Raw genomic sequence first — 22,170 nt, 5'->3', positions numbered from 1 at the left:
TGTAAAGTAGAATAAAAAAAAACCTCAACAGCAACTTGGGATAGGCAACATATGCTGACTTTGCCAATGCTGCTCACATTCCATGAAAGAATTTTTTAAAAATTGTGTTGATGTGGTATATATGGACTTCCAAAAGGCATTTCATAAAGTGCCACACAACAGACTTGTGAGCAAAGTTATAGCTCGTGGGATAAAAGGGGCAGTAGCAACATGGATACGCAATTGGCTGTGTGATAGGAAACAGAGTATGGGTTAATGGATCTTTTTCAGAGTGGAGGAAGGTTTGTAGTGGAGTTCCTCGGGTCAGTGTTAGGACCTTTGCTCTTCCTGATATAAATGACCTGGTGTACAAAGAACAGTACAGCACAGGAACAGGCCATTCGGCCCTCCAAGCCTGCGCCGATCTTGATGCCTGCCTAAACTAACACCTTCTGCACTTCCGGGGTCCGTATCCCTCTATTCCCATCCTATTCATGTATTTGTCAAGATGCCTCTTAAACGTCTCTATGGTACCTGCTTCCACCACCTCCCCCGGCAACAAGTTCTAGGCACTCACCACCCTCTGTGTAAAGAACTTGCCTCGCACATCCCCTCTAAACTTTGCCCCTCTCACCTTAAACCTATGTCCCCTAGTAACTGACTCTTCCACCCTGGGAAAAAGCTTCTGACTATCCACTCTGACCATGCCGCTTATAACTTTGTAAACCTCTATCATGTCGCCCCTCCACCTCCGTCGTTCCAGTGAAAACAATCCGAGTTTATCCAACCTCTCCTCATAGCTAATGCCCTCCAGACCAGGCAACATTCTGGTAAACCTCTTCTGTACCCTCTCCAAAGCCTCCACGTCCTTCTGGTAGTGTGGCGACTAGAATTGCACGCAATATTCTAAGTGTGGCCTAACTAAAGTTCTGTACAGCTGCAGCATGACTTGCCAATTTTTATACTCTATACCCCGACCGATGAAGGCAAGCATGCCGTATGCCTTCTCGACTACCATATCCACCTGCGTTGCCACTTTCAGTGACCTGTGGACCTGTACGCCCAGATCTCTCTGCCTGTCAATACTCCGAAGGGTTCTGCCATTTACTGTATACCTCCCACCTGCATTAGACCTTCCAAAATGCATAACCTCACATTTGTCCGAATTAAACTCCATCTGCCATTTCTCCACCCAAGTCTCCAACTGATCTATATCCTGCTGTATCCTCTGACAATCCTCATCACTCCACCAACCTTTGTGTCCGCAAACTTACTAATCAGACCAGCTACATTTTCCTCCAAATCATTTATATATACTAGAAAGAGCAAAGGTCCCAGCACTGATCCCTGCGGAACACCACTAGTCACATCCCTCCATTCAGAAAAGCACCCTTCCACTGCTACCCTCTGTCTTCTATGACCGAGCCAGTTCTGTATCCATCTTGCCAGCTCCCCTCTGATCCCGTGTGACTTTACCTTTTGTACCAGTCTCTGCCATGAGGGACCTTGTCAAAGGCTTTACTGAAGTCCATATAGATAACATCCACTGCCCTTCCTTTATCAATCATCTTTGTCACTTCCTCAAAAAACTCAATCAAATTAGTAAGACACGACCTCCCCTTCACAAAACCATGCTGCCTCTCGCTAATAAGTCCATTTGTTTCCAAATGGGAGTAAATCCTGTCCCGAAAAATCCTCTCTAATAATTTCCCTACCACTGACGTAAGGCTCACCGGCCTATAATTTCCTGGATTATCCTTGCTACCCTTCTGAAACAAAGGAACGACATTGGCTATTCTCCAGTCCTCTGGGACCTCGCCTGTAGACAATGAGGATGCAAGGATTTCTGTCAAGGCCCCAGCAATTTCTTCCCTTGCCTCCATCAGTATTCTGGGGTAGATCCCATCAGGCCCTGGGGACTTAGCTACCTTAATGCTTTGCAAGACACCCAACACCACCTCCTTTTTGATAATGTACCGGGCATAATTTCAAAATGTGCGATGGTACGAGACTTGGAAGCATTGTGAACAGTGAGGAGGATAGTATAGAACTTTAAAGAGATATAGACAGGCTGGTGGAAGGGTGGCCAAGTCACAGATGAAATTTAATGCAGAGAAGTGTGAAGTGATTCATTTTGGTCGGAAGAATGCGGAGAGACAATATAAAATAAAGGGTACAATTCTAAAGGGGGTGCAGGAGCAGAGGGACCTGGGTGTATATGTGCGTAAGTCATTGAAGGTTGCAGGACAGGTCGAGAGAGCAGTTAATAAAGTGTACAGCATCCTAAGCTTTATTAGTAGGGGCATAGAGTACAAAAGCAAGGAAGTTATGTATCGAACGCTGGTTCAGCCTCAACTGGAGTATTGTGTCCAGTTCTGGGTGTCACATTTCAGGAAAGATGTGAAGGTTTTAGAGACAGTGCAGAAAAGATTCATGAGAATGATTCCAAGGATGAGGACCTTCAAGTTGGATAGATTGGAGAGGAGAAGGTTGAGAGGAGATTTGATAGAGGTGTTAAAAATCATGAGTCTGGACAGAGCAGATAGGGAAAAACGGTTCCCATGGAAGGATTGAGAACAAGAGGGCACAGATTTAGGGTAATTGGCAAAAGAAGCAATGGAGACGGGAGGAAAATCTTTTTCGCACAGTGAGTGGTTAGGATCTGGAATGTACTGCCTGAGTGTGGTGGACGCAGGTTCAATAGATGCATTAAAGAGGGAATTGGATTGTTATCTGAAAAGGAAGAATATGCAGAGCTATGGGGAGAGGTGGGGGGTGGTGGGACTCTGTGAATTGCGCCTTCAGAAAGCCAGCGCAGACATGACGGCTGAATGGCGGCCTCCTGTGCTGTATCAATTCTGAGATTTTCTGTGGTGTTATATATTTTCACCAGATTTGTAATATGAATTGGTGTTTTTAATTTTTTCACGGCAAATTCTTATACTACCACTGTGCAACACAGTAGTCTGCCAACATCTGTACCACAGAGGTACCCTTTATAAATTAAAATAGCATGTTGAATTGAACCTTTTATTAATACTTAATGAGAAAATTAAGTTGAGTAAGTTATATGGGCCATTTCCAGACGATATTTCTATAATCTTGGTCATTGGCATTGGGAATTCAGGCATAAGTTTTCCATCTGTTTTAATAGATGGGAAGTTTATATTTAAAAAAAAAAGTCCTCAGGATGCGGGTGACATCGGCAAGGCTACGTTTATTGACCACCTCTAGATGCCCAAAGGGCATTAAAGGTCAACCATGTAGTGTGACACTGGAGTCATGTATAGTCCAGATCAGGTAAGTGCACTTCCCTGAAGGACGTTAATGAACCAATTGGGTTTTTATGACAATCCAGCAGGTTTCATGGTTGTTTTATGTGGTACCAGATCATAAATCATGGGATTGAATTAATTCAGTTTCTCAACCTAGTCCAAGGTGGGATTTGAACTCGCCACAGCTGGATTGCTCGTCCAATACCATAACAATAGGTTACCATACCTAATCATGGAGGGTATGTACTTGAGTTCCTTTTATGTATTATGTGAGTGATGACCCATGCTTGCTACGCATTCATAAAACTACTCCCTGTAGTTTTTAATCTGGAAGGTAGAATTTTTTTGTATTATCCATGTCCTTATTTGTTCATTTGGCTTGTACTAGTTGTCTTCAAGTACTAATTTTCATCTGTGGTCATTTTGACCTTGTAATGACTACATTTTTCAATCGTGAGTCACTTTAACAAGTTTTTATTTGTAAAGAGTAATGTGTGTAGATGAGGCAAATAGAAGTAATGGTTCATAATGTTCTTTCAGCTTTGCCTTTAACCATGCAACATATGATTAATTTGTTCTTGCCTCTGTTTTGGCAGTTATTAGTGTCGTGATTTCTACTCTAAATGCAAGTTTGTTCTCTACTTTTAGTGGATGAGAATGAATGGGATGTGCTCATTGCACACTTTCTAGGAGTTGACCACTGTGGACATAGATATGGGCCTCATCATCCAGCGATGGCAGAAAAGCTCGGCCAGATGAACAAGATGCTGAGGTACGTTTGGTGTCGGGTCGTCAGTTAGAAATGTTTGAAGGTTGTTGCAATGGCGTGTCTGGTAAATAGACAACCATATGTAATTGTGAGCCATATAGACCAGAAATATCCTATTACTATCACTTGATCAGTGTTGTGTTCTCTAATTTCAGCTAGGCATTTGTAATACTATTATTGACTTCAGTATCTTGGGCGAGAGAAAGGAAATATGGGGCATGGTAGCATATTGGTAATGTTACGGAACCAGTAATCCAGAGGTCTGGACTAATGATCCGGAGTCATGAGTTGAAATTCCACTTTAGCAGTTGGATTTAAATTCAGTAAATGAAATAAATCTGGATAAAGAGCAAATCTGGATTTGCTTGCATCCTTGCTGGAGGCTGGCTGACAGGATGGGACTGTTGCGGAGGACTATACTGCCAGCTTGGTTGTGGAAGGACTGAGGCTCCAGGGTGCATGTTGCTGGATGTTGCAGGCGCAAATGAGCCTCGAGATGGCAGTGGCATTCTTGAGTAAGAACCTGGATATGCAGCCAAAGGTGCATTCTGTCCATCAGCAGAGGTACCCTTCTGTAACTGGGTAGCATTGGATAAAGGATCAGTAACGGTGACCATGAAACTAATGGATTTTCATTAAAAACCTATCTGGTTCACTCATGTCCTTTAGGGAAGGAAATCTGCCAAGTACTTACCTGGTCTGGCCTGCGTGTGACTCTCAGCAACATGGTTGTCTCTTAACTGCCCACTGAAATGGCCTAGTATGCCACTCAGTTGTAGAGGGCTGGGCAATAAATGCTGGCTTTGCCAACAATGTCCACATCCTGTGAATGAATGAATAAAAAAAATCATTGTTTCAGAAATGAAAGTGCCAAAAAAACTCAATTTGGCATTTTAATCTTTGTTTTTGAAGAAGGACAAGGTGACCTTGTTACTGAATATTTTTTTAAAGGCATTCGACACATTGCAGCCAGTTGGAAAACTAGGATTTGTGTGTGTGTGTGAGACACAATTCCCCAATGATGAGAAAAAGATTTTTTGCAGTACTCTAATTATGGAAAGAATAGATTCATTGGTCCAAGTTGTGTTTTTCCAATCCATATCGTCTTATGTTTTAATTGCCTAGTCGAGAGTAAGTAGTTATTTACCCCCAGGTTTTTGCAATGTGTTTACTTTGATAGTCTGGAAGTAGTGATTTACTTTTTTTTAATATGACAGAGCTGCCAAACATAAGAATTAACTGTAAAACTTTCTTTTATGTATGCAAATACAGCAGCCATTTTGTATACAGCAACTTCCTACACAAATTGCAGTGTGTTAAATGGGTAGTTAATATTTTTGGCAGTATTGGCTGAGGGATGAATGTTGGCCGGGGGTAAGGAAAGAATTACTCAGACTGGCTTGAAGTGTGTTAATGTCATATCACTATTGCTTTGTCCCTGTTTCCTTCCTTCTTTTGGGCCTCCTTATCTCGAGAGACAATGGATACGCGCCTGGAGGTGGTCAGTGGTTTGTCCCTGTATTGCAATAATATTAGCTTTTAACCCTTGTTAAATAGGGAAGTATGATTCTTAAATTTTAATATTGTAAAATAGTTAGGAATACTCTGAGTTGATGACCACTCATCTTTTGAACTGAGACTGACCCTTCCAGCGCCAGCAGATTTTAGTATGAAGTAGCCACCTGCAACATGAGTGAAGTTCAGTGGAGGCAGCCATATCATACTAAAGGAAACCATCTGGGTAAAATACGTCCTTCTCATTAAGGTTTCTGTAGAATGGGAGGAAATCAACTCGTACTGAATGGTGCATCAAAGGCAGACTTATAATTAAAATTCACTTAAAAATTATATGTGACGAGAGAAATTTTTGGTCAAGTAATTAAATAAAGGTGTTATACTGATCGTATTAGATAATACTACTAGATAAGATTGGATGTCCACCAAAACTACTAAGTATCATCACTTCATTCCATGACAATATGAAAGGCACAATTCAACATTGCGGCACCTCATCAGACCCCTTTCCTATCCTGAGTGGCGTGAAACACAAGTATAGGTAGGTGGTAGGGAAATACAGGAACAGGTGGGGATGTGGTAGGAATATGGAATTAGTGTAGGATTAGTATAAATGGGTGGTTGATGGTCGGCACAGACTCGGTGGGCCGAAGGGCCTGTTTCAGTGCTGTATCTCTTTAAAAAAAAAAAAACAGGGCTGTGTTCTCGCAACCACACTTTTTGGGATTTTCTTCTCCATGCTGCTCTCACATGCGTTCAAGTCTTCAGAAGAAGGAATTTTCCTCCACATAAGATCAGGGGGAAGGTTGTTCAACCTTGCCCATCTAAGAGCGAAGACCAAAGTACGGAAAGTCCTCATCAGGGAACTCCTCTTTGCTGACGATGCTGCTTTAACATCTCACACTGAAGAGTGTCTGCAGAATCTCATCGACAGGTTTGCGGCTGCCTGCAACGAATTTGGCCTAACCGTCAGCCTCAAGAAAACGAACATCATGGGACAAGACATCAGAAATGCTCCATCCATCAATATTGGTGACCACGCTCTGGAAGTGGTTCAAGAGTTCACCTACCTAGGCTCAACTATCACCAGTAACCTGTCTCTAGATGCAGAAATCAACAAGTGCATGGGAAAGGCTTCCACTGCTATGTCCAGACTGGCCAAGAGAGTGTGGGAAAATGGCGCACTGACACGGAACACAAAAGTCCGAGTGTATCAAGCCTGTGTCCTCAGTACCTTGCTCTATGGCAGCGAGGCCTGGACAACGTATGTCAGCCAAGAGCGACGTCTCAATTCATTCCATCTTCGCTGCCTCCGGAGAATACTTGGCATCAGGTGGCAGGACCGTATCTCCAACACAGAAGTCCTCGAGGTGGCCAACACCCCCAGCTAAGACACACTACTGAGTCAGCAGCGCTTGAGGTGGCTTGGCCATGTGAGCCGCATGGAAGATGGCAGGATCCCCAAAGATGCATTGTACAGCGAGCTCGCCACTGGTATCAGACCCACCGGCCGTCCATGTCTCCGCTTTAAAGACGTCTGCAAACGCGACATGAAGTCCTGTGACATTGATCACAAGTTGTGGGAGTCAGTTGCCAGCGTTTGCCAGAGCTGGCGGGCAGCCATAAAGGCGGGGCTAAAGTGTGGCGAGTCGAAGAGACTTAGCAGTTGGCAGGAAAAAAGACAGAAGCGCAAGGGGAGAGCCAATTGTGTAACAGCCCCGACAAACAAATTTTTCTGCAGCACCTGTGGAAGAGCCTGTCACTCTAGAATTGGCCTTTATAGCCACTCCAGGCGCTGCTCCACACACCACTGACCACCTCCAGGCGCTTACCCATTGTCTCTCGAGATAAGGAGGCCAAAGAAGAAGATTGATCGTATTAACCCAACAGAAAAATACCATGCAAGTAAGAAAATCAGTGTATTTACTAAAGAAAGTAATACAAATTAGTTTCTCCTGATATGGAGATGTATTTTAACTTTTGGTATAATTATGTAGTTTTGAAATGTACAAAATTTCTCAGTTAAGAAGCTGAAAGGAGTGGAAAACAAGAGATTTACATTTTCATGCTTGTCAATCAATAGAAGTATTGCAAAATTACCCATTAGTCACAACTGTGTGGTTCAAAGAAATAAAGCTCGTGTGGAAAAAAATGTGGAGATCTGTGTGCCTTGTCATACACGGACATTTTGATAGGGAAATAATAAGTGGCACATTGTAACGAGGATTTGGAGGATTCGATCAGCCTGGATACTCAGTTCAAATCTGGGACTGCTTGAGTCCTCCACCATGAGGTGTGGTTGTTAAGCACTATATATTAAGTGTATGCTTAAGCACGTGCAAGTACTATATATTTAAAACATCTATGAATGCTTGACCTCAATGTTTCAAGAGCTTGATTGATTTTGAGGAATATAAAGAATAATCATAAATAAGAAAAATGTCTCACGGGGCACCCAGGAAAACTCTTTGATCTTCAAGTGGTGTCGTGGGATCTTTATAATGAATCTGCATCACATCTCAATTTAACATCTCATCAATAGGATGCCACCATTGAGAATGTAATATTCCCATAGCAATGTACTGTAGTGTAAGCCTAGTTTGTAAAAGTTTTTGAAATGGTGCTTCAAACCACAAATTTATGACTCATTTGTGACATTGCCACAACTGAGCTAAACTGACACAGCATAATTAGTACAGTGTAGTAGGATGCAAATTTAGACCTATGATGCCTCACTTTGAATTTAAGTGTCTTATCAGGCAGTTCTTTTTTTTATAATGGAGGGATGATCAGTCACCATGGACTGCTTTGCACAGCTGCTTATGTGCTGCCTAAAGTGAGCGAAGACAAAATAAATATAAATGGAATACAGAAATTGCATAATGGTGCACTATTACTTTTAAACAATCTAAAAAGGTACAGAAGCAGTCTGGTAGTGATCTCATGTAGCAAACTGTACGTCATTGTGCTGCACTATAGAGAGATGGTATTTGCCCTTGTGGTCTCAATTCTCCACATTGTACTCCTGAGTGAAGCACAAAGTGAAGCTGAGTCACTTTGGTACATGATGGGGGAGGGGTGAGAAATGAGATGTCAAACCTTGTCTACTTGGTAATAGCTGCAAAGTTAGAATTACAAAGACGTTGGCGCTGGTTACTTACCTGTTGGTAGCAGTATTGGCAAAGGGCTATAGTAAATAACCTATGGTGAACTGACAAGTTTTATTCTGGAATTCAGGATAAAATAACTGCATTATAATATTTGCAAGTATTTGAAGATTTCAAGCTAGTGTGATATGTTTAAAATCAAAGTTGCATGATTTACCTAAGTGCATCAGGGACGTCAATTGTTTTAAGATGATGGAAATCCTAAAGAAATGAAAACCGATATATAATTGCGTTTCTCTGTTTCCTTGTTAGAGAACTGTTATTTTATACACTCTCAATCTAGATGTAGAATTGCCTCCTTTGCTGTTACAGTTTTTTCTGTATTTGATAGGTCAGTGATTGGGCAACTTCAGAATGACACCTTGCTGGTGGTCCTGGGGGATCATGGAATGACAAATACGGGAGATCATGGGGGCGACAGTGAAGGGGAAGTCAATGCAGCACTATTTATTTATAGCCCACTTCCCCTGTTTGGGATAAAACCTGCTGAAGTAAGTATTGCTTTGAAGAATGTTTTATTCATCTTGCTGTTATATTGCCAGAGATGTGGTTTGAATGCATATTGAGTCATAGGAATACAGGTAAAACATATTGTAGTTTCTTACATATTACATATAGGTGACTTCAGATAAACCCATACTTAATACATAGTCTTAATACATGATTGTCCCCAACAAAAAACAGGATTATCCCATTTGCTTTCCATACACTCCACTTGGTATATAATTCCCGATCCAATGGTAATTTAAACTACATTACATAGATAGTATGTCATAACTTTTCCTGCAGTTTCAAATAGAAATGATGCAAAGCTTTTGGTTATAACTTTTTTTTTAATGTTTGGTGCTTGTATAATTCCCCTTTTTAAATATAAATTTAAATTCTTACATATGATTGCACTTCCTGTCAAGCTCATTTTCTGTCCTCTTCAATGTCAACATTGACAATGTAAAATGCTATGAAAACATTTGAGAACTTGTATGTAAATATCTACAATAGGAGTTCCAGTGTAAACAGTTGCTTGTCCTGGTGGTGCTGTGATCAAGTCACTCAGCCATTTTTATTTCGTTTTGTTTGACTCTAGGTTTTAAAGTTCATCTTTTGCATTTTAAAATATTTGTATTTTGGGCTGTTTCCAACCCTCTTGGTCCAGTTTTGGTTTCTTGCTTATAAGGACACTGTAGTTAGTAAATTCATAAACCTTTAAGAGATATTAATTAAGAAGGCACCAAACTAATCATTAACCCTTGCATTTTTACTCATCCCAGAACCATCGAGAGATTTACCATCCACATCTAGGGATTGTTAGATGTCTAAAATGTACCTCATATGAACTGTCTAACATGTTGGAATGATGATTCTCCAACATCATGATAGTATTTCTTCTTTCTTATATCGGTTCTCGAATAACTTTGCTTCCATTCTGAAGCTTAACTTGCATATGAGTGATGCAGATCTCCCTCTTTGGCACAAAATGTCACACAACACTTCAGCATGAAGTCCTACTTCACAAGATATTCATTAGTTTAATCTTCTCTCGTTATCCAAGCCACTCTAAACTCCTGCAACCAACCAATCAATATCTCTATACATCTCCATCTTTTATATATTATTTTTTAATTTTTAATTTTATTTAGAGATACGGCACTGAAACAGGCCCTTCGGCCCACCGAGTCTGTGCCGACCATCAACCACCCATTTATACTAATCCTACACTAATTCCATATTCCCTATATTTCCCTACCACCTACCTATACTAGGGGCAATTTATAATGGCCAATTTACCTATCAAACCGGCAAGTCTTTGGCTTGTGGGAGGAAACCGGAGCACCCGGAGGAAACCCACGCAGACACAGGGAGAACTTGCAAACTCCACACAGGCAGTACCCAGAACTGAACCCGGGTCGCTGGAGCTGTGAGGCTGTGGTGCTAACCACTGTGCCACCCACAAGGTACAAGCCTCTTTTCCCACCAATTGAAGTAACTAACCAGTTGAGTGATTCATTTTATTGGAGAGATTTCCCTTTTTGATGTCTTTATCTCAGATAGAGATATGCAAAGGCAAACAAATTTTAATTACTTGATAGAAACAAGGGGCTGCATTTTGGCTCACGTCCGCCATCCCCTGGGAGGCGGGTGGGTGGCCTGAAAATCCTGGCGCTGGCAATATTTGCTGGGTGGGTGGTGGGGAGGGGTAGGTGTGGGACAGGAATTGTGCCCACATTCCAATTGAGGCTAATTGAAGTGGTTTATTAGCACTGAAGGGTGGAATTTTGAAGGGAGCGCACAGGTTATACATGCTGTCAGTTGCAGATCAGCTGATGGGAGGCAGGTACAGAGTAGGGAGCCAGTCAGGACAGGAATCACCCCGGGCCCATAAGTGGGGCAGAGGCAGACTCATCTGGGTGACAGGGAGAGTAGGCACTCTGGCCAGGTATTGAACGGGCTCCGCACCCCTTGGCATAGCAGGGGGCAAGGCTGCCAATCACAATTGGGCAGCCTCCTGCCCAAAAGGAAGGCTGCAGCTGGCAATGGGGGTATGACTGTCAGAGTTTGGGCCCAATGGCGAAGAGAGGCAACACCCTCCGCAGGAAGAGCAGAACTCTGAGCAGCTGAAGGACACAGGAGAGGTAAGGGGGTAGAAAGGCATTGGAAGCCAAAGACGGTGCTACCTGGAGATGTTCGAGACCCAGTGCCACAGGCGATTGCGACTCTCCAGGCAGATGGTCACAGACATCTGTGACCTCGTCGCCAAAAACCTCGCAGCACTGGTCACTGCACTGTACCAGTAGTAGTCAAAGTCACTGTGGCCTTGCACTTTTTCACTCCTACCTCCTTCCAATGATCTGCTGCAGACCTTATTGGCATCTCGCAAACAGCAGCTCACCAGTGCATCTCACAGGTCACTGATGCCCTGTTTCCCAGCCCTGGGCAGTACATTCATTTCAAACGGACGCGGTCTTGTAGGCACAGAGGCCATCACTGGATTCCCCCAGGTCCAGGGCATTCTTGATTACACCCCTGAGGCCATCAAGGCACCAACTGATCACCCAATAAGATTCATCAACGGGGGGAGGGCCTCCATGCCTTCAAAGGCCAGTAGGTCTGCAATCACAACAAGAGCTTCCTCCATGTGTGTGCTTGCTTTCCTGACTGCTGCCATGACTCCTTATCCTCCGCCAGTCCACGCTGCCTCAGATCTTCACTCTATAAACCCAAAGTATGTGGACGGGGACAAGGGATATCCCTTGAAGACATGGCTTCTCACCCCTCCGGGAGCCCCAGACAGAGGCACAGAGGCGATAAAACCAAAGCTATCTGCTCTCTGGGACAACCATTGACAGGCCGTTGGCCTTCTGAAGACGCGATTCCGATGCCTGCACTGGTCGGGTGGCGTCCTCCTGCAAGGGTCTCAGTCATTGTGGTGGTCTGCCGCATTCTCCATAACATGACCCTCCAGATAGGTGTGGATCTTGAGGGCAATGAGGCCCTGGAAGGAGACAGCTCATCAGAGGAAGAGCAGGAGCAGGTGATGAGAGAAGAGGAGAAAGTGGAGGGAGATGGCACAGAACAGAGAGGTGCCCCTGCTGTATGACGCAGTGGCCGGGCACTGCTTGGGGCACAAATGGCTTGTGAAGATGCCTAGAATGTCAGGGATCTCCTGATTCAGGAAAGTTTCACCTGAGTCCCTCTGAGCCAGGTTGAGGGGCATGACATGGAGGGGAGTCTGTGATACCTGTGTTAACACATGGGTGGAAGACGCAGCCTGGAACTTCTAATCACTTACCGCCAATGATGGAAACACGAGTGCTCAGTGGCGATGCCCTCACCTTGAAGGGTCCCACTTCATGCCACTTTTCCTGCCACAGTAGCAATAAAAGGAGTCTCAGAAGTGTGCCTTAACATGTCATATTTATAAAGTTGTAGAGAGAAAATTAGTTAACATAGACAGTAGTGCTCTGTGTGACGCAATGACCTCCGTACTTGGCCACTCCAACGGGGGAGTCTGGAACCAGGGGTCATAGTCTAAGGATATGTGGTAAACCTTTCAGGACTGAGATGAGGAGAAATTTCTTCACCCAGAGAGTGGTGAGCCTGTGGAATACGCTACCACAGAAAGCAGTTGAGGCCAAAACACTATGTTTTCAAGAAGGTGTTAGATACAGCTCTTGGGTCCAAAGGCATCAAAGGGTATGGGGCAAAAGCGGGAACAGGCTACTGAGTTGGATGATCAGCCATAATCATAATGAATGGCGGAGCCGGCTCAAAGGGCCAAATGGCCTACTCCTGCTCCTATTTTCTATGTTTCTATGTTATGCAGTGCTCCCCTTGTGGCCTCGGAGGAGGTGGAGGCTGCCTGCTCACATGTCTCGGCTTGCTGCTGAGATGCATGTGGTGGTTGTCTTCCTCGTGGAGGTGCTTGTGGCGGTATCTCTGGGGGCTGCTGCACCTGCATCATTACACGGGTAGCCTCCATCACTTGGCCCTGTTGTGCAGATGATTCCTCAGTCAGAGGGGCCGAGGAGGACGATGAGGGCATCCTCCCCCTCTATTACATCCTCAAACCTTGCCGGGTACAATGGGTACCTGGTGGAGGACACCAGCTGGGGAACTGCTGGCATCCCCTCCAAGGATCTCTGCGCCACCAGCGGTGCACACTACCCAGCGTCTCATGGATCCCGCGGACGTCAGCATGCAGTTCCAGACTCCACTCAATGATGCCGCGTTTGGCTCTCTGAGGTTGGTCACCCTCTATGGAGGATCTCTTGTGCTCATAGCCCTGAGCCATGGTGGTGCACATGAGCTGGACGGACACCTCTATCCTCTGCCCATGACCCCTCACTTGGGACTCTGACATGTGGGAGCACATCATCTGCTGCTGTTCAAGGTAGAGCCTTCATTCTTGTGACTCCTTAGGCCCTAGGTCTGTGCCCAGCGGAGCAGGGCCCATGTTCCCTCCTCCAAAAGGGACTGAGCCTCCTCTGCTTCTAGCAGCTCTTCCTGCAAACTAATGCCGTGCCACCACATCTGCACACGCACACGAGAACCCACCGAGCTGAGAGTACCTATGCTGGTGGACGGTGTGCTTGTAAGGTGTGACAGTGCTGCTGCTTCCTCGTGCAGCTCAGGTCCTGTAGAGGGAGAGTACCCTGGGTTGGATGTCTGCACCTGTGGGAGACACAAGAAGAGATGATGGGAGCTAGCCTAGGAGAGTGGAAACCTCTGCAGTGCTGAGGCAAGTGAATATTACAATGTGCGCGACACGCTATCGGACAGGGTGGAGTGCACTTCATCCTCTAAATGACGACTTTGCCCTCTGTGGTCACCAGGTGCAGCAGGAAGGGCACCCCTTCTCCCGTATGGCCCTCTCCTTTGCGTTTAACGTGTGTTTCGCTTGCAAGGACAAAAGAGAGCGAGATAAGGCACTGCTGCCCTCTGGGTCCAATGTTGTATGTGCCTATCCATTAGGAGCTGTGTGTTTCAGTGGTGACAGGCCATTCTGTGGGGTCAGTAATTGCCCTGGGCGCGCACGCCTCCCATGTTCAGGAGCAACATGCGCCCCAAGGCTCCTTAGGTGGTGTGTCTGCTGAAGGGTGAATACCCAGAGGGTTTGAGGTTGCACTCACCTTGCCGGAACGCATGGGATTGTTGAACCTTTTCAGCGCTGGATCCAAGTTTTCCTTGTCTCGCTTCTGCCATTCATGGCAGCAGCAACCTGGAGCCTGGCCTGCTTGGTCTCAGCTGGTGGCCTCTTCCCGGAAAAGGATCTCTCTTCTCTCTCTCTTGGCCTCCAACATGAGATTTAGGTCCACATCAATGAAGCAAGTGATGCCCTGCACCGGGTGCTAGACCTCTGGCTCTCGAGTCATCTCATCTCCCCTTCCTTCGGTCTGTGGAAGGCTTTTGCACGATGTGCAGTTTTCTTCAGTGATGGCTGCCGTGGGGAGTCTAAACATCTGTCTCCATTCCCATCACCACTGGCTCGAATTGGACAGGAAACCTGTCTCCATTATCAACTTCCCACGTGAAAATCGGGATTTGAATCCCACCAGAAGTGGGTTTCTGACCAGAAAACAAACCTGGCTCCTGTTTCCCGCCTCCGTGCAAAAATTCAGTCCCAGATCTAATCATTTTCTTTGGCCTGAAATAACAATTGAGATAAGGGTACCATTTTCCTAAGAGACTGGTACAGTTATCTTGGTCAAACAATGACGCATCCTTCCATTCAACTGTGACAAGTCAGCATGTAGCATCTCTGAGAGTAAGTATAACCAGATGATAACTGAGTATTATTCGCGCCACACAAGTGCCTTGCAATAACCATTTTATAGAAGAGGGAATCTAACCAAATCCCCTTGACATTCAATGACGTTACCATCGCTGAATCCCACACCATCAACATCATGGGGGTTACCATTGACCAGAAACTTAACTGGGCCAGCCATATAAATACTGTGGCTATAAGAGCAGGTCGGAGGCTGGAAATTCTGTGGTGTGGAACTTGCCACCCCACTCCCAGAAGCCTGTCCACCATCTATCAGACACAAGTCAGGAGTGCCTGGATGAGTGCAGCTCCAATAACACTCCAGAAGCTCCACGCTATCCAGGACAAAGGTTGATTGGCACCCCATCCACCACCTTAAACATTCACTCCCTCCACCACTGGTGCACAGTGGTAGCAGTATGTACCATATACAGGATGCACTTCAGCAACTTGTCAGTCCTCCTTCAACAGCAGCTTCCAAACACCTGACCTCTACCACCGAGAAGGACAAGGGCAGCAGCCGCATGGGAACACCACCACCTGCAAGTTCCACTCCAAGCCACACACCATCCTGATTTGGAACTATATTGCCATTCCTTCACTGTCACTGGGTCAACAACCTGGAACTTTCTAACAGCATTGTGGGTGTACTTACACCACATGGACTGCAGCAGTTCGAGAAGGCAGCTCACCACCACCTTCTCAAGGGAATTAGGGATGGATAACAAATGCTAGCCTTGCCAGCAAAGCTCAAATCTCACCAATGTGATGTGTTCTCAAACATTAGTCACTGTTCTTAGCATTAACTCTTTTTGCACAGAGATCCCAAGATTGTTGCAACCCTATTTTTTCTTTAAAGCAACTATTGATTCTGTTTCAGGCTGCAGTGTTGGGCCAGCCCTTCCTGTCTATTGTATAGTGGCCCCAGCTTCCATCTTGCTTTCCCCATTCACCACCTGCCATTTCTTGTTGCTCCACCATCAAGGCTTTCTACCTCTTGCTGGGCCCACCTAGCCCATTACCTTTCCCCCTCACCCATTTGCCACCCCAACCCATGAATCTCCAGCATCATTACCCTACATATGCCAAGTTCTTTGGCAGAGACAGGAGTAAGAGGAGATAAAGGGCAAAAGAAGCAGCAACACTAATGCAACAGACAGGTGAGAAAAACACTCATCCATGAGCATCTCCATACATAGCCCCAACATTTAAAATGCTTGGTGTATTTTGAGATGTTGCTGGCTCAGCACTGGCCACTTCAGGCTTTTCTGTGATTTCCTCTGGCTCTGATGGAAACTTTAAAAAAAAAAGGAACAGTTAAAGCACTGCTGCCTTCTCCCTCTGGACTGCTGTCTCATTTCCACCTGGCCTGCTTGCTCCACAATTTTTAAGACTGAAACTGAAAGAGCAGAATGTTAAGCCAGCTCAAGTGTGAGTCCTAATGGAAAGTGGTTTGTTCTTTTTGAGTCCCATTCCAGATCTTTGTTCTTTTTCAGTGTCACTCCCAATGCTTGTAATTTTAAGTGCACTTTTGCTGTTTCCTTTTAAGCCCCACCTCCAAGTGTTGTTTTTAAATGACTCTTATTCCTGCTGCTGATTATGTGCTCCATTTTTTAAAGTGCACCATGAAACACTCCAAAATTTCCATCTTCAGTGCTTATATATAACTTTATTCGGTACCTTTACCCTTCTTGTTCCTCATTATAACTACACCATCCTTCACTTCCTGCTCAAACCTCATCCTGCTATCCTCTGTATGGTGTTTGGGACATTGTCTACAAGGTATGATCTGTGAGTTTGACTGTCAGGCTGTTGCTTAACTAATCTGTGGGACAGCTCTCCCTATTTTGGCAGACCCAGATGTTAGTAAGTAGGACTTTGCAGGGTTTTGTTTGCCGTCGTTTCCAGTGTCTCGGTTGATGCCAGGTAGTCCATTCGGTTTCATTCCTTCTCTTAGACTTGGTAGCAGTTTGATACAACTGAGTGGCTTGCTAGGCTATTTAAGAGTCAGCCACATTGCTGTGGGTCTGAGTCTGAAGTCACATGTAGGCCAGACCAGGTAAGGATGGCAGATTCCTTCCCGAAAGGACATTAGTGAGCCAGATGGATTTTTACAACAATTGGCAATGGTTTCATGATCACCACTAGACTAGCTTTTTAATTCCAGATTTATTAATTGAATTCAAATTCCACCTACTGCCTTGGTGGGATTTGAACCCATGTCCCCAGAGCATTAGCCTGGGGCTCTGGGTTACTAGTCTAGTGACATTACCATTATGCCACCGCCTCCCCTCTGAAACCTTCTCTAACTTTTCAGCACTTCCTGTCACTGAGCCTTTAATCACCCACTTACCACCGCAACCTCTTTCCCACTTACCAATGCTAAATGCAAGGCACACTGTTATCTGCCCTGATGTTTCGTACTTCACAACCTATCCTGCAATCGCTACATTTCCAGTTTCACATTTAGTTTAGTTTAGAGATACAGCACTGAAACAGGCCCTTCGGCCCACCGAGTATGTGCTGAACATCAACCACCCATTTATACTAATCCTACACTAATCCCATATTCCTACCAAACATCCCCACCTGTCCCTATATTTCCCTACCACCTACCTATACGAGTGACAATTTATAATGGCCAATTTACCTATCAACCTGCAAGTCTTTTGGCTTGTGGGAGGAAACCGGAGCACCCGGAGAAAACCCACGCAGACACAGGGAGAACTTGCAAACTCCACACAGGCAGTACCCGGAATCGAACCCGGGTCCCTGGAGCTGTGAGGCTGCGGTGCTAACCACTGCGCTGCCCACAAATTTGAAATAAAGATTTGAAACAATTGAAAACTGACAAATATTTTCTGAATACTTTGTTGTATTGTCTAAAACCTACAAATTATGTTTATTTTAAGTGCTTTATATAAAATACCTACAAAAATATTTCCATGCAAATGCATTTTCACACTTTTATCAATGTTCCCTGTTTTTCCTGAACCTTTGCAATTATATAAAATCTTTATACACAATTTGTATTTTTATTTCCAATTATTTGCATTCATTTTATTACGGTATCTATAAAGCACCACAGGCATACATTCTTCATTGTACCACATAGAATCATAGAAAGTTTAAGCCACAGAAAGATGCCACTTGGCCCATTGTGTCTGTGCTGGCTGAAAAATGATCCACTTATTCTAATCCCATCTTCCAGCATTTGGTCCGTAGCCCTGCAGATTACGGCACTTGAGGTGCACATCCAGACTCCTTTTGAATGAGTTGAGGGTCTCTGCCTCAACTACCCTTTCAGGCAGTGAGTTCCAGATCCCCACCACCCTCTGGGTGAAAAAATTTTTCCTCATCTCCCCTCTAATTTTTCTACCAAATCACTTTAAATCTATGCCTCCTCGACATTGATTTCTCTGCTAAGGTGAATAGACCCTTCACCTCCACTCTATCCAGGCCCCTCAAAATTTTGTACATTTCAATCAAAACTCCCCTCAGCCTGCTCTATTCCAAGGACAACAACCCCATCCGATCCAATCTTTCCTCATAGCTGCATTTTCCAGTCCTGGCATCATTCTCGTAAATCTCCTCTGTACCCTCTCCAGTGCAATTACATCTTTCTGTAATGAGATGACCAGAACTGCACACAGTATTCAAGTTGTGGCCTAACCAAAGAGTTATACAGTTCCAGCATAACCTCCCCTGCTCTTGTATTCTATACCTCGGCTAATAAAGGAAAGAATTATGCCTTCTTAACCACCTGTCCTGTGACCTTCAGGGATCTGTGGACATTAACTCCAAGATCCCTCACTTCCTCTACAATTCTCAGTATTTTCCCATTAATCATGTATTCCTTTGCCTTGTTTGACCTCCCCAAATGCATCACCTCTCACTTCTCCAAGTTAAATTTCGTTTGCCACTTTTCTGCCCATCTGACCAGACCATCAATATCTTCCTGCAGCCGACAGCTATCCTTCTCGCTATCTACCACACAGCCAATCTTTGTGTCGTCCGCAAACTTCGTGATCGTGTCCCCTACATTTACATCCAAATCGTTAATATATACCGCAAAAAACAGGGGACCCAGTACTGAGCCCTGCGGAATGCCACTGGAAACAGCCCTCAAGTCGCTAAAGCAGCCGTCAACAATTACCCTTTGTTTCCTGGCGTGTGGTTTCTGTTCTAGTTCTATAGTGGAACAGTCTGATGTAATGAAAGAAGCAAAAGAACTTGCATTTATCACCTGTTAACAACGAAGCAATCATTTTAATTTGATAACTAAGACTGACAGAAGTCCTGTTCAGGGTGAGATGCAATTCATAATTTAAATAAAGTTTAATATAGTGTGGAAAATTTCTAATAAGCATCTTTCATTTAAATAGTTACAAAATCAAGATGGACTGTATTCCTATAATATGTACACTTGGTGGAGGTGTTTATGTAGTTACTTAATTAATTGTCTTTATTTCTGTTCTCTGCTATTAGGACCCTAAGGTTGTGTCTCAGATAGATCTTGTACCAACCCTGGCTCTTCTACTTGGGGTTCCTATTCCATACAGTAATATTGGCATGGTGATGGTGGACATGTTTACCTCTGATCCAAAGCTGGATGATAATCAGTATCTTGAACAGGCAAAAGCACTTCACATCAATGCTATACAGGTACAGTAATGCAAGATTTGCAGGGTTCACATTTTGTCACGCTTGTGTTATATTTTCATTTTCTCATGTTTTTGCCCCTGCCCCAAGTTGCATCCAATTTAATTCTAGACCATGTTGTATCAATCGAGAATCAATTGAAGAGGCAAGTGTGATTTAGATGCTTCATTAAAAATGTGTATAAAAGTCATTCCTACAAATGTCACCCCATCTACAAACATTCACTCCCTACACCACCGACGCACAGTGGCAGCAGTGTGTACCATCTACAAGATGCACTGCAGCAACTCACCAAGGCTCCTTAGACAGCACCTTCCAAACCCACGACCTCTACCAACTGGAAGGACAAGGGCAGCAAATGCATGGGAACACCACCACCTGCAAGTTCCCCTCCAAGTCACACGCCATCCTGACTTGGAATTATATCGCAGTTCATTCACTGTCACTGGGTCAAAATCCTGGAACTTCCTTCCTAACAGCACTGTGGGTGTACCTACCCCACATGGACTGCAGCAGTTCAAGAAGGCAGCTCACCACCACCTTCTCCAGGGCAATTAGGGATGGGCAATAAATGCTGGCCTGGCCAGCGATGCCCACATCCCATGAATGAATAGAAAAAAAAAACTCCTCTTTCTCCTTTCCTTGCAAATAGGCAATTTTTAGTTAACATTTCTATGTTAGCTTGTCTAATTTGACAAAAAATTTTTGAATCTTCGTGGGATGTGGGTGTCGTTGGCTAAGCCAGTGTTTATTGCCCATCCCCAGTTGCCCTTGAGAAGGTGGTAGTGAGCTGCCTTCTTGAACCGCTGCAGTCCTTGGGGTGAGATATGCCAAAGGTGCTATTAGGGAGGGAGGTCCAGGATTTTGACCCAGTGACAGTGAAGGAACAGCGATATAGTTCCAAGCCAGGATGGTGTGTGGCTTGGAGGGGAACTTGCAGGTGGTGGTGTTCCCATGCATCTGCTACCCTTGTCCTTCTAGGTGATAGAGGTTGCAGGTTTGGAAGGTGCTGTCGAAGGAGCCTTGGTGCGCTGCTGCAGTGCATCTTGTATATGGTACACACTGCTGTCACTGTGCATTGGTGGTGGAGAGGGTGAATGTTGAAGATGGTGGATGGGGTGCCAATCCTGACTTGTACCTTGTAGGTGATGGACAGGAATTGGGGAGACAGGAGGTGAGTTACATGCCGCAGAATTCCTAGCCTCTGACCTGCTCTTGTAGCCACGGTATTTATGTGGCTGGTCCAGTTCAGTTTCTGGTCTATGGTAACCTCCAGGATGTTGATAGTGAGGGATTCAGCGATAGTAATGCCATTGAATATCAAAGGGAGATGGTTAAATTCATTCTTCTTGGAGATCATCATTGCCTGGCACTTGTGTGGCACGAATGTTACTTGCCACTTATCAGCCTAAGCCTGGCTGTTGTCCACGTCTTTCTGCTTATGGACATGGGCTGCTTCAGTATCTGACGAGTCGCAAATAGTGCTGAACATTGTGCAATCATCAATGAACATCCCCACTTCTGACTTTATGGAGGAAAGCAGCTGAAGATGGCTGGGCCTAAGACACTACCCTGAGGAACTTCTGCAGTGATGTCCTGGGACTGAGATGTCCAACAGCCAGAACCATCTTCCTTTGTGCATGGTCTGACTCCAGCCAGCAGAAAGCTTTCCCCTGATTCCCATTAGCTCCAGTTTTGCTTGGGCTCCTTGATGCCATACTCGGTCAAATGCAGCCTTGATGTCAAGGGCAGTCACTCTGACCTCATCTCTGCAGTTCTGCTCTTCTGTCCATGTTTGGGCCAAGGCTGTAATGAGGTCAGGAGCTGAGTGGCCCTGGTGGAACCCAAACTGAGCGTCATTGAGCAGGTTATTGCTGAGCAAGTGCCACTTGATAGCACTGTCGGCGACCCCTTCCATCAATGATGAAACCATTTCAAATTTCGGAAAAATGTTATGTTCAATTATGGTACGTGGCATGTTATAATTTTGCACTGACCATGGTGAATCCTTATTGCCTAGATGCACAGAATAGAGTAGCCCAAGTTCTTTTGCATGGAGAGGCAGTTATTATAACTGCTTTTGTGCACTTTCAAGTGACTGCATAGATGACATTAGTTGGGTAAGGTTTCCTATCTTATGTTTGCCAGTGAAGTACAACACACAGGGAGATTTGGGGAGGTATAAATATGCTGGTATGGTAATGTGAGCCTTACAGAAATTAGGAAAGCAAAGAGAGGACATGAAAAAAATATTTGCAGGTAAAATCAAGGATAACCCAAAGATGTTTTATAAATATGTAAAGAGTAAGAGGATAATTAAGGAAAGAGTAGGGCTTGCACAAAAAGGTAACGTGTGTGGAGCAGACGATGAGGACATGGTTCTTAATGAATTCTTTACATCTGTTTTCACAATAGAGGGGAACAATGCAGACTTTGTAGTTGGGGGGTGCGGGTGGGAGTGTAAAATATTGGGTGAGATGAAGGGACTGGAAGAGGAAATATTAAGTGGTTTAGCATCTTTGATTAATCACCAGGCTT

At 44.6% G+C, this 22,170-nt stretch overlaps 1 protein-coding gene across 5 annotated transcripts in view; it reads left to right on the top strand.

Annotated features, from left to right (window-relative positions):
• Positions 1-22,170, top strand: part of pigo (phosphatidylinositol glycan anchor biosynthesis, class O) — a 48,246-nt gene that overhangs the window by 5,132 nt on the left and 20,944 nt on the right. For all 5 annotated transcript variants that reach the window (XM_068032718.1, XM_068032719.1, XM_068032722.1 and 2 more), the window contains exons 3-5: positions 3,903-4,026; positions 9,037-9,196; positions 19,459-19,635. In XM_068032718.1, coding sequence (XP_067888819.1) covers positions 3,903-4,026; positions 9,037-9,196; positions 19,459-19,635 — 461 coding nt within the window. The remainder of the gene's footprint in view (positions 1-3,902; positions 4,027-9,036; positions 9,197-19,458; positions 19,636-22,170) is intronic.

This window comes from Heterodontus francisci, chromosome 1 (genome assembly GCF_036365525.1).
Source record: "Heterodontus francisci isolate sHetFra1 chromosome 1, sHetFra1.hap1, whole genome shotgun sequence".
Classification (NCBI taxonomy): domain Eukaryota; kingdom Metazoa; phylum Chordata; class Chondrichthyes; order Heterodontiformes; family Heterodontidae; genus Heterodontus; species Heterodontus francisci.
The sequence above is the reverse complement of the archived record's forward strand: the minus strand, read 5'-3'. Positions and strand labels throughout refer to the sequence as shown.